This window comes from Musca domestica, unplaced genomic scaffold, assembly GCF_030504385.1.
Source record: "Musca domestica strain aabys unplaced genomic scaffold, Musca_domestica.polishedcontigs.V.1.1 6, whole genome shotgun sequence".
Taxonomy (NCBI): Eukaryota; Metazoa; Arthropoda; class Insecta; order Diptera; family Muscidae; genus Musca; species Musca domestica.
In genome coordinates, this window is record NW_026712363.1 from 9,808,081 (window position 1) to 9,821,232 (window position 13,152).

General features: G+C 34.9%; 1 protein-coding gene across 1 annotated transcript; it reads right to left on the reverse strand.

Moving 5' to 3' along the window:
- Window positions 1-1,993: 1,993 nt before the first annotated feature.
- LOC101896503 (uncharacterized) lies at window positions 1,994-8,674 on the reverse strand. The gene is made up of 2 exons (XM_005177430.4): window positions 7,908-8,674; window positions 1,994-2,811 (listed from the first exon to the last, which is right to left on the reverse strand). The coding sequence occupies exons 1-2, from the start codon at window positions 8,155-8,157 to the stop codon at window positions 2,150-2,152; spliced, it is 912 nt and encodes a 303-aa protein (XP_005177487.2). The 5' UTR covers window positions 8,158-8,674; the 3' UTR covers window positions 1,994-2,149.
- Window positions 8,675-13,152: the final 4,478 nt, after the last annotated feature.

A 13,152-nucleotide genomic window follows, 5' to 3' on the forward strand; every position in this document is an offset into this window, starting at 1 on the left:
AAACGGCTATGAAAGTTCCTATTTATAAGTTGCATAAAAAGATATTTTTATAATTAACAAGCTGGGGTTTTAGTGTTTAATGCAATATTAAAAGAATATAATAATTATTTTAACTACCTCATATAAGTTGTACAAGGTCACAACTTTTTCATTGAAAAAGTTTAAACTTTGTTTAGATTTGTTCGAATTGGTCACCTTTGGCACGAATTATGGCCTTCACACGGCCAATGAAACCATCACACGCTGGCGAAGGTTGCTCTGGGGCATTTTGGCCCATTCCCGTCGAAGCGCTTGCTTGAGGTGATCGACATTTTGGTATTCTTTAGTGCCAACCTTGCTTTCCAAAATACTCCAGACACAATAGTCCAACGGATTGGTATTCGGAGATTTTGGTGGCCATTGTGCGGTGGAAATGAGTGCGATGGTGTTGAGTCCTGTTGCAAAGTCCAAGGTCTGCGCAAGGCTTTAATACACCCTCCAGAATATTTTCGCCATAATATACGGCATTTATTCTGATGCCACGGTCGATTAATACGAGCGGAGAGCGACAATCGGCTGTTATGGCTGCCCACACCATCACCATGGGGCGGCGCTTGAGTTCTGGTTGCCAAACGAAGGTGCACATTTTCAGCTGAACTCTTTGGCAAGTAAACACGATTATCAACGAAATGACAGCAGACTGAAGTTGGTGGCAGTTTTTTCATCTTACCCTGAATGTGCGACCCGTACCTATGTCTTAACCGATTTGATACATTTTTTTTCCAGAATAAATTCGTTTGTATATGTCAAAATCAATTTAATTCGGGCCATTTGGAGTACAATAAACATGAAATTGAGGAAATATATATATATATGGGAGCTATATCCAAAGCTGTAGTTTATATATTCCTCAGAATTTCATTGTTCGGGGTGCGTATTACGGCTGTGGAGGTGGAATTTAAAAAATCGGATGAAGAATATATATGGAAGCTACAGTTATATCTTAACCGATTTCCATCAAATTTGACGTTCTTGTTTTTAGGCTCAATTTAATTATATGTGCCAAAGATGTTTATGGGAGCTATATCTAAATTTTGACGGATTTTCTTCAATATCAATAGGGTTCTTCCTTGAACTAAACAAATGTTTTGTGCAAAGTTTCATCTTGAGCGGGCAATAAATACGACCTGTTCTTTGTTTTTGGATTTTTGGCAGTGAAAAAGAGCCATGTAGGTCCACGTTTAGGTTTAGCCCCCATATAACTATGCCTCCTTAGCGACATTATTCAGTCTGTGACAAAACTGGCCTATGTATGTCCACGTCTTCATATACACAACAATTACAACTGTAACTCACTATATTAGGTATTCCCAGCAAACATTTTTTTCCGATTTTCTTCCGAATTCGGAAAAAAAAACTCTGCACAAGTTTCTGACTCTGATGTCGAATTCGGAAAGAAATCGGGAAAAAATTGTGTGAGATTGCCCAAGATTCTGAAAGATTTTGCGGAAAAAAATCTGAAAGAACGTAAGAGTTTCGGGGCGAATTCGTATAGAATTCGGCAAAGAAAAAAGGAAAATTCGGAGAAATATAGGATGTTTTCAACGTTTTTTTTTTTTTGCAAATTCCTAAATTCTCTTTAAATGGTGGAGTGTATACAAAGTTCGATTGAGCTGCTTTTTTACTTGTTTTTTTTTTTTTATTAGATGAAAATTTGACAGTAGGACCACTTTTGAATATAGACCCCGTTTACATTCGAAATAAACATTGTATGCACATTCTTAGGTTACATGGTTTTCTGAATTGGTGTGAATTATTAGAATCAGTTCTCGACGACGTGGAACCTGTTCTATTTTCTGTTACAAATACTAAGATGCATCACACTAGAATTATGTTCTGTTATTTCTTCACCCTATATATTTACATTACCTTGTACTGATTTATTCTGCTCTTGTGACAATACATTTTTGCTATATGATGATTATTTTTTCAAACATTATGAAATTTAATTAAAATAATATTTATTAATCACTAATTATATATTTACATAATTCAAATTATATGTAACTGATGTAAATGCATTCTTATATATTTTTTAAATGTTCGAATGTATGAAGCTTGTCATAAAAAGGAGTATCAGGTAGATAATAAAGTACTTGACTATATTTATTTAATTGTCATCGTCGCTGGATATGTTACCAGATCTATGCTCTTGTACTTGACCAACATCCTTGACATGCAACAATTCCTGTTCCAATATCACTTGAGCAATTTTATATTTGGTTATAGCTTGTCGTTTCGCCGAAAATCTCTTAATATTTTTGGCGTGGGCCAACATTAGGCATTCTATGTCATCGAATACGGCCTTGAACTTCTTCTCTTTCAAATGATCACGAAACGATTTCGGTTCGTCTGAATCAAATTTTCTCTTTAGTGTTCTGGGTTGAGTTATGGTAAATGCGCCCGTTTCCGTTTGCACAATTGTTTCATGGACAGGTGAGGGTGATTTTGGGGATCCCTGCACAAAGAGTACAGACTCGACGGGTTGTTGCTCGTTTGGCTTGTAGTCATTATCGCAACTAATAAATTCGCTTTCCTCATCGACAATGGCCACATTGGAATTGGAATTACGCTGATCGCAGTCACTTTCGGGAGAAATGTCATAATCCTCTTGATCTTGGAATGATTTATTACTGAAGGATAAGTAAGGTAGAAAATACTTCATATGATCTGCCCATACCCAAGGTTTTGGGGCCTCTTCGGCATTGACACGCTTTATATATTTCGCAAAGGTGTCTCTTAAGCTCTTCCATTTCTTTTTCAGTTCAAATGCTGAAAAGAAAAAAAGAACAGCAACAATTTAACATAATGAAGTTATAAACAGAAAAGTTCTTGCAGATTTTTATAGAAATATTTTTTGTATCTGAATTCGATATTCGAACGAGTTCCAATAATCTGCAAATTCCAGTGAAATCGGTTAGAAAAAGCAGTAAAATCTCAAAAATATCATAAAGTGGGCGGTATCGATATACCAAAACGTGAAGCTACAAGGACAATATTTTGCTACTAGTGCTGCTATTTATTGCGAGTATCAAATGCCTTATTTGAAATAATTCAGTGGTAAAATGTGTCTAAACTTATCAAAATCCCAAAAACGGTAAGTGCCGTTGCAGGGGAGATACAACTTAAACAAAATTAACATAGACTATGTTCTGTCACTGAAGGCAGAACCCACCACAAACATAATTTTAAACAAATATAGAATTTTGAACAAAACCAATGAAAAAAATAACTATAACTACACGTGGATAGATATAAACTACTTCCAATCTTAAATTGTCCCTAATTCCCTAACACACGGACCGACGGACGTCATAATAATGTCTTAGAATTTTATGCAGATCACTAATTTATGACGTCTGCGACGAATATTTCGAGATATTGCAAACGGAATAACAATGTTAATATACCCTCCATCTTATGGTGGAGGATGTAAAAATAACGCAGGTCGAATGAACCAATATATGAGTGGTTGTATTGCAATGTGAGCTTACACGCCTGAACAGAACCAACATTGTGAAATTCAAGTACCAAATTTCATTTTTTGTACTTATTGCAAAACTGTCTGATACCTCAGGCCTAGACACAAAAAATTATCGTAATATAAAATTTCACGGTTTCAGCTCTATCCCTTCGCACAATCCATAATTTATTTCAATCTAGTACTTTTCGAACAACTAAAGTAAACATCTCCAAATCTCAAACTAAGATACCAAAAGTTATTTAAATATCATATTTAAGAATTTAATCACTATCTCTTCAACTAATACCAAAATTTGTACTTTTTAGTATTTTTCGTACAATTATTCCAGATACCAACAGAGACATCAATATCAAGTTCGACGATTCCAGTTCTTTACTCGATACCAAATGTTATACCATTTAGTACTTTTCGTACAAATCAGTAATCTAAATATCACATTTCAGAATTTTATCTCTATATCTTTTCGTAAAATTATAGTACACATTTCCGAAATCACCTCCACATGAACAGCGACCCAAATACAAAATCTGTTCACCCAATATGAAATTGTACAAATATAGTACAATTTAGTACACATAAGTACGAACTTCCAAAAGTTCCTAGAAATTGTATTTCCCAATACCAGGATTCCAGCCTTATCGGTTCACCCAAATCCATATCGTTCCAAATTTAGTACAATTTACAGGGTTGCCCATATTCGACGGACCCATCTGGCAACGCCATAACTACCACGTTTGAAGCGTCAGTCCAAGCAGATTTTTACCATGAACCAATACACGCCACGCGAGCGCTCTGAAATAGTTGAAATTTACATTCAACAGAAGAAGTTATTGTGAAAACTCAACGTGCTTTTAAAACATTAAAAAATGTGAGAAGTGCGCCTTCTAAGAACACCATTAAGCGTTTATACGAAAAATTTTCGACTGGAAAGGCTCTTTCTAATCCGAAGAGGCCATATAAAAGTCGACCAAGGCGATCGGCCGAGAATATCGCTGCCGTACGAGCCAGTGTTGAGAGGTCCCCAAGAACATCCCAAAAACGCCGTTCTCAGCAGTTGGGCATGGCTCGGTCCACTTTACAACGGATTATTCGCATTGATTTGCATTGGTTCCCGTACAAAATTCAATTGACGCAAAGAATGTTGCCAGCGGACAAGCCTCGTCGATTGTAATGGGCCCAAAAAAAACATGAGTCCGTCGAATATGGGCAACCCTGTAGACAATTCGCTTCTAGGGGATAAAGTACTAACAAGGAATTCCTTGTGTAAATTTTCGGACAATTCCGTTGAAAAACGTGGATAAAATAAAAAAATAACGAATATCGGGCGATACCGTTACATAGGGGATGCACATTCTCTTCCAGGGAATGAAGAACTCACAAGGAACTCCTTTTGTGGATTTTCAGGCAATTCCATTGAAAAACGTGGCTAAAATCAATAAAATACCGAATATCGGAAGGTGCCGTTATATGGGGGCTATACGATACCTATATAGAAAATTCTCTTCTAGGAGATAAAGTACTCACAAGGAACTCCATGTGTAGAATTTCAGACAATTCCATTGAAAAATGTGGCTAAAATCATCAAAATACCGAATATCGTTGTATGGGGGCTATACGATACCGCGTAAAAATGTGATATATTAACATTTTCATTTTGACATTTGAAATAGTAATGTTTTATTTTGCATGATTTTTTTCCATTTTGACTTATTTTTTTCTAATGTACATTTGTAGTGCTTTTTATATTTTATTTTTGAATACGAATATTAACACCAAATTATTTAATTGACTTGATTTCTTGAGAACTGAAATTGATGACGGGTTACATGGAAGTGTAGTACCGAATTATGTGGTGGCAAAACGGAGTAGATGAAATCGATATAATTTAACGCGGTTACACAAAACTTAAAAGATAATTACTTTTTCATACTCGCTAAAAAATCACGAAAAAGAGTACATTCCATTGACAAACTTTGCTGTAAAAAATCATTGAACAAGGTGAAGATTTTTTCAATTTGTTATTCCTTTTTTTGTCAATTTTTTTCAATTTGAATTATCATATTGAATTCAGTGGATTTTTTGTGAACAAAATAAAGAATAATTTTTATATAGGATGTTAACTGACATCTACCTTTCAACTCCAGGGCCTACATCGTGGTTCAGCTTGAAGATGCGAACACATTTAAATAAACAAAAATGACCGAAAAAGCCTAATGGGGCTCATTTTAATGCGTGGAACTACTTCTTTCATGTGACAATAATCCCTCCAATGAGAGCTCAAAATGCACAATTCTTTGGGAGTACAATCAGTAAAATTTTGGGAGAACAAAATTGAATTATACTATGATGAAAAATATGGACTTTATGGACTTACAATTTAAATGGCAAATAAAATTAATTCCCATCTTACGGTAATGGGTGTAAAATAGTAATTATATTTGACTATTCTGAAATCATTCTGCCCTCAATTATGAGGTGGATAAAACTATTTTTACTTATTTAAATAACGCGAAATTGTTTTTTATTTTGACATACTATGTGGTTCTGCTATATTTTTGATTTGGACTCTATTTGTCATCTTGGATTATATGGTGTAGAAGAAAGTTTTAAATGTCGGTCGATGTTTCGGAGTAGTGTCCACATAAAGGTACCTTCTGATTTTACCATATTTTAAAGGATTTGGCTAAAAATGTGTATTTGGGGGGTGAAAATCTTATACAAAAATTTCAACATATCTACAAATTTTAGAATGTAATAGTACGCCCTCAAGTCCACCTTTTGGCGGACAAACAGACCGACAGGGTTAGGGAGACTTATGAGGACTCTAATGCACAATCTAAGGTGTTAAAAAAAGTAATTAACTTTGGCTATTCTTAAATCATTCAGCCCTCAATTATGAGGTGTACGAAATACAGTAAATTCCAAATTACTGCCCATTTGACTGGAAAATTTTGCTACAATTTTTACCATACTAAAAATTAATTTGATATCTTACATGGATATAAGATTGATATATACTTTTAATAGATTTGTGTAGCACATCAACACATTTGAAGCCCACGGTTTAAATATTGAAGTTCACGGCTTAAATATGGGTACAGGTATTTTAAAACACTTTTAATCGACCAGTACGTGAACTCTTATACCAGTCAAATCTGAGAATAATTATGCTTTGACAAATATGCATAATAGACAAAAACTACGAGCCGGCAACGCTGACCGGGCCAGCTAGTACCGAATAATGGGAGGTACCGTTATATGGGGGCTGTACGATTTCGTGGACCTATATAGACAATTCTCTTTCAGGGGGTAAAGTACTCACAAATAACTCCTTATGTAGAATTTCTGACAATTCCATTGAAAAATGTGGCTAAAATCATCAAAATACCGGATATCGGGGAGTACAGTTATATGGGGGCTATACGATATCGTGGACCTATAATTTTACGCTGTTCAAGAATATATATACTTTGTTGGGACTTAAATTATTATTTCGGTGAATTGCAAACGGAATGATGAACTTAATATACATTCCATTCTATGTATGGTGGAGGGTATAAAAACTATATACCATAAATATGAACAAATTCTTCTCCTGGATTTCCAGTAAGAAATATAATAATTTCTATAAAATGTAATATAACTTATTTTTTTCCAACCAAGTAAATAGTTACGGCGACACAGCAAAAAATACAAAATATGAAGTTACTTATAATTGCCGATCCAACAACAGTTAATGTTCGTAATAGTGACCGTGTGCATGGTATGTCTTATACCGATAAGAAGAGCGCCAAAATGTACTTAACAAACCCATAATATAGGGTAATGAGTTTTATCTTATGTAGAGCCTTTAACTGTTTCATCCGATATGTATGTAACGCACAACGACTAATTTTTGGCGTGAGATAATGTGCATACTATAACATGAAACCTTCCTCTTAGTTATGAATGAAACAACCGATTATTTAGGTCAGAAACGGCATTTTGCCTAAAATACCAAAGTAACACTACTCAAATCGTTGTCTTTGAATTTGTCCCTAGTTTGCCTGCAAACACGTACTGTTAAATAAATATCTTTTGTAAAGTGAGAAGAAGACTAATTTTTGTGATAAAGAAAAATTGATTATAGAATAATTAACATGTACGGAAATACTTGAGTTTTTTTCTTTCTTTTTTCTATAGTTTTTTTCCTATACTAGTAGGACATTTATTGATTGATCTGGGGAAGTTATTTCTTCTTTCGCTAAAGGCTTTTGAGTGTATTAAGTTACAAACATTCGAACTTACTAAAGCGTGATTGCGAAGATGCCGTACAGAACAAATACAAATATTCCAATAAAAGTAACGCAACCATGCAACGACAAAAATATGTAATTTGACTTACCACTTTGATCCAATTCCAAGGCAATAGCATCCCAAATTTTATCTTTTTTATAGCTGTTCTTATAGTCTTCGTGCTGGATATCATAAAGAATGGGATATTGTTTAATAATTTCTATCAGTTGTGCTTTGTGAATTTGCATTTTTGTTTTGCAAAAGAAACCCGAAGTTATACCAAAGGCAAAGCGAAACCCTTCGAAGACTAGCAATAACAACGCTGTCTGGTCGTAGACTGAAACGCGACGAAAATGCATTTAAAATCGCTTACTGTGCGAATAACAGCCACCACCATTCGCAATGACAGTTGTTTGTGTGCACACACAGTTCACGAGTCGTCAAGAGAAACGACATTTGCTGATAGATACACACAAAATGCGACGGCGAATACGTTGGGTGGGATATATTCGCTGCTATTTCGAATAATCGGCTGCGAGAGTATGTGCGCGCGTCTGTTCATTGTTGGGAGGACTCTTCATTGCACAGCAGGCACAAACATGTTACACTGCTACCTCGTTCATCCGACAAAATGATGTAGCAAGAAGAAAAGTAGTAGAGGCATATATTTTTGGATGTTAATCCAGGCCTGATTGTGTGGTGGATTTTATTATCGACCAGTGAGCATACATTGGCTTGGGTTTTGTTTTATTTTGTTCTCTTCCATTTTCTCATTCTTAACGTGGTGGTAAAATGTAGTGGTTGATAACAGAGAACAACCTTTTGTTGGTGACGGCAAACTGTAAGCCAAAACAAAAACGCCATTCTCAAATGTTCTCGATGTGCTGTGAAAACATTCCATAGTACAGAATGCAATAACAACAATAAAATATAGGTGACGTCTAAGTTGAGTTGCTGCTGTAGCCACAGTTCATCTTGGATAAGAAATACCTACTCTACATTTTTAATTCATACAGGTACCTACAATAAGGTACATATGTACATATGGAAGACGTCTTTTCGAGACGTTCGTAATCGCCAAAATATATGATAAATTACATTTAAATTTATTGGCTTTGGATAAAAAATTAGGAATAGTTGAAGTTCCTCGTTCACCAAAAGTCCAGTAAGTGAAAGCAACATTAGACAGTCATTTTGATATTTGAGTTACTGAGAGTTTGCAAAATTTTCCCAGTAAGAATTATCCATCTGTTCAATTGTGAGTTATTTTGTAAACAACAACAGACAAACTTAATAAATCGATATATCAAAATAGAAATTTGGGATGTTAGTTACTTAATAACAAGTAAAAAAAACATTAAACTTTTAATACCCCCCATCTTAGGGTAATGGAAGCACTATAACTACTTATGACCCACAAATACCAATTTTCAGACAAATCCGTGAAAAAATGTGGTAAAAATCATCAAAATAACGAATATCGGGATGTACCGTTATATGGGGATTATACCAAAACGTGCACCGATATATCTCATTTTCAATACCAACCCTCCTAGACACAATACAAATAATTCTGCTAAATTTTGACGCTCTGCGTCAAATAATGTGGGCTGTATCGTGATTTCAACAGACAGACGGACAGACAGACCGACGGACATCGTTAAATCGTCTTAAAATTTTTATGCTGATTATGAATATATATACGGAATGACAAAGTTTCCAAGGTGGAGGGTATAAAAATGTGAATAAATATTTTTGTGATACATTTACACTTTGTCTTTTTTTACCCTCCACTATAGTATGGAGGGTATATTAAGTTTTCATTCCGTTTGTAACACCTCGAAATACACATTTTTGACCCCACAAAGTATATATATTCTTGATCAGCATACAATTCTATGGCGATTTAGCGATGTCCGTCCGTCTGTGGAAATCACTCTAGCTACCGAACGAATTGAAGTAGATTGATAAAATGTTGCTCTAATGTATGTTATGTCTGCAGGACTTTTGGTATTGAAAATGTGTCCACGTTTTGGTATAGACCCCATATAACGGTAAGTCCCGATATTCGCTATTTTGATGATTTTAGCGACATTATTAACCGGAATAGTTTCAAATTTGGTATTTGAAGTTCGAAATGGATACTACAGCCTAAGACAGACAATTGTCTCTGCAGGTCCACGTCTCTCGATATTCAGTATTTTGACGATTTTAGCAAAATTTATTCACCGGAATTGATTTAAATTTGGTATTTGAAGTCCATAATGGATACTACAGGCTAAAGCAAAAAATGATCTGTGCAGGTCCACGTCTTCGTACAGCCCCCATATAACGGTACCTCCCATTATTCGGTATTTTGTTTTTATCGACATTAAAACCGATTTTTGTTAATTTTCGCATTAGAATATTGTAATGGCTTATGACAAATGTTACATACGCAGATTCATGTCTTCGAATAGACCCTAATATAATAGTTACATTCGGTATTTTTAAGATTTTAACAGAATTTTTAACCGATTTTTTTGTTTTTGAGAATTGCCAAATTCGTTCTAAATTGTGGAGGGTATTCAAAGTTCGGCCCGGCCGAATTTACAGCTTTTATACTTGTTTTATATTGCATGAATTTTTTTCACTTTGACAAACGAATTCGTATTGAAATAGTGTAGAAAACCAAATTAGTACACAATATGAAAATAAATGTGAGTTTATTTCGAAATGATTCTTTTTCCTAAATTGTGACTAGAATTTCAATCTAACTATATGGGTTTTAAATCGAAACGTGGACCTACTACTTTCATATGCCAAATCTCCATCCAATGAGAACCTAAAATCAAAATCTCTTAAATACCGGATATCGAGAGATACTACTGTATAGCGAATAAAGCAATTAGTCGATTTTTAGTGCAAAATTTTTGACAGAAAAGTATACTGCTGTCATTTCTAAGCCACTCGTCCGACAGCTTTTAAAATTATTCTAGTGACAGCTCATTATATTATTTACGAGCGTACAAAAGCATTTTGGTGAGAATTTTCCAGAAAAAAATTTATTCGTAATGAAATTCAACCGTGATTTCTTCATATTTGGCTGAAAACAACAAGTGGCTATCGTAAGAGCACTCCAGCATTTAAATGTGAATAAATGTGCTTGGCCGAAAGAGGTGAACTGCCGAATTTGGTTTTCTCAGGTGAGAAAACATTTGTTGTTCAACAGTTTGTAAACAAACAAAATGTTCGCGTTTACTTGCCAAAGAGGTCAGCTGAAAATGAGCACCTTCGGTTGGCCACCAGAACTGAAGCTCCGGCCATGGTGATGGTGTGGGCCGCCATAACAGCCGATGGTCGCTCTCCGCTCGTATTAATCGACCGTGGCATCAGAATAAATGCCGAATATTATCGCGAAAATATTTTGGAGGGTGTATTAAAGAATTTTTCTTCAATCAAGATTAAATTCCATATAGGGTCTCTAATAAACATTTAATGTGTTATAGACTGAATGAGAGAGTAAGTTTGAGGTAGACAAACTAAAGCCATGACAAGTTTCCCCAGATGGACAGACGAGTGGACATCGCCAAATCGACATTGAATTTTATGCTGATCATGTATATATTTATGCTGCTGTATATGTATTCATTCATCATAAATATTGTGCCCCTTAATTAAATGGAAGGATACAACTACAGCAATAACCCACAAAAAATAATGAAAGCTTCAATAATCTGAAAACATACAAATCGACAATTTATTAAATGCACTACAATATCAAATTTCAGAGAATTTCATTTAGAAACCTGACATAATACCTAATATCAGGAGGTACAGTTATGGGGATTCGGTGACAAATATATAAGAACTTTGTTGAATAATTGGCAGAAACCATGAAAATACCGGATATCGTGGGTGCAACGCCATTTGATTATAGTATTACGCTTATCAAGAATATGCCTATACACATAATTACATTGATTATGATGACTTGCAAACAGAATAGCACCTTTTATACCCTCCACCTTGAAAACGAGGGTATATAAACTTTGTGATTCCATTTCTATTCAGGATCAGTATAAAATTCTACGTCGATTTAACTATGTCCGTCTGTCTTTTGAAATCACGATACAGCCCATATTATTTGACCCAGAGCTTCAAACTTTAGCACAACAATTTGTATTGTATCTATCTATGTTTGGTATTGAAAATGAGTTATATCGGTTCACGTTTTGGTATAGCCGCCCGATATTCGGTATTTTGATGATATTCGCCACATTTTTTCACGGATTTGTCTAAAAATTGGTATTTGTAGGTCATAATCGGTTCTAGCTCATGTGGCGGAACATAGTATGTATAGGTCGACGTTTTCGTATAGCCCCCACATAACGATACCCACCGATATTCGATATTTTGATAATCCTAGTCACATTTACATACGAAATTGTTCGAAATTTGGTATTTAAGAAATTGTCTACAGAAATTCGAGTTTTTTGTATAGCCGCTACAAACGGGCTTACCCACTTCATGGTTTTTTGAAAAGTTTAACAGCATTATCATTATAGAAAAAAGTTTTCTTCACCCAATTGTGGAGGATATTAAAAGTTCAGTCCGGTTGAACTTAATGTTATTTTAATTGCTTAAAATACCATCAATTTTTATATATATGTGGCTAAAGAGGTTATATATTATTTGATACCGTCAAAGCGTGCCTCATCGAAATTCGGTTTTAGACTCACTTTGCACCAAATCTGTGTCAAGACATTTGGAGTCGATCTAGGAATGACCATCCGTTCCGATTGTCTTCAAATTACATCATAATAGTCTTTCTCCCGATTTTAGGTTTCTTTTGCACCAAATGGCTAATATCAGTTCAAATGGTGTTAATTTTGCTACATCCGACCGAATTCAGCCTACAAGCATGTGCTTCAAATTTGGTGGTATTCCAAACCTGGCACGGCGCAATATTTATATTATATTTATTTAGGTCTGATACGAAAAGGACAATATTAGCCCAATCCTTTGGAACCTACTCCATAGAGGGTCAACAATTTGAATAATCATAACAGAAGTCAAAATATATTTATATAATCGAACATTGGCCGAGGATATACATCTGTCGGCAAAACCGACTGATACGATTTAACTTGTTAAATTTAATGTCATTACCCGGTCGCCATTGTACCTTTGAATTGTTGCAATTATAAAGTACGAGCTGTATGGTGTGTTTTTGCTGCTCACCAAAGTTATTTTGGTTTTATTTGCCCACTCTCGTTTGGGAAGTAGCTGACGCGCTCTCAATCGGTAAATGTATTCACCTCAGTTATACAAAAACACAAAAGCAATAACAAAGTAAATGCTGCTGCTGTTAA

Bases quoted from the DNA above. Each gene is read 5' to 3' on its own strand.
- LOC101896503 (XM_005177430.4), bottom strand. From the start codon at position 8,157: ATGCATTTTCGTCGCGTTTCAGTCTACGACCAGACAGCGTTGTTATTG. The intron at 2,812-7,907 runs GTAAGTCAAATT...TTTTCTTTTCAG, and splicing joins CTTGGAATTGGATCAAAGTG to CATTTGAACTGAAAAAGAAA.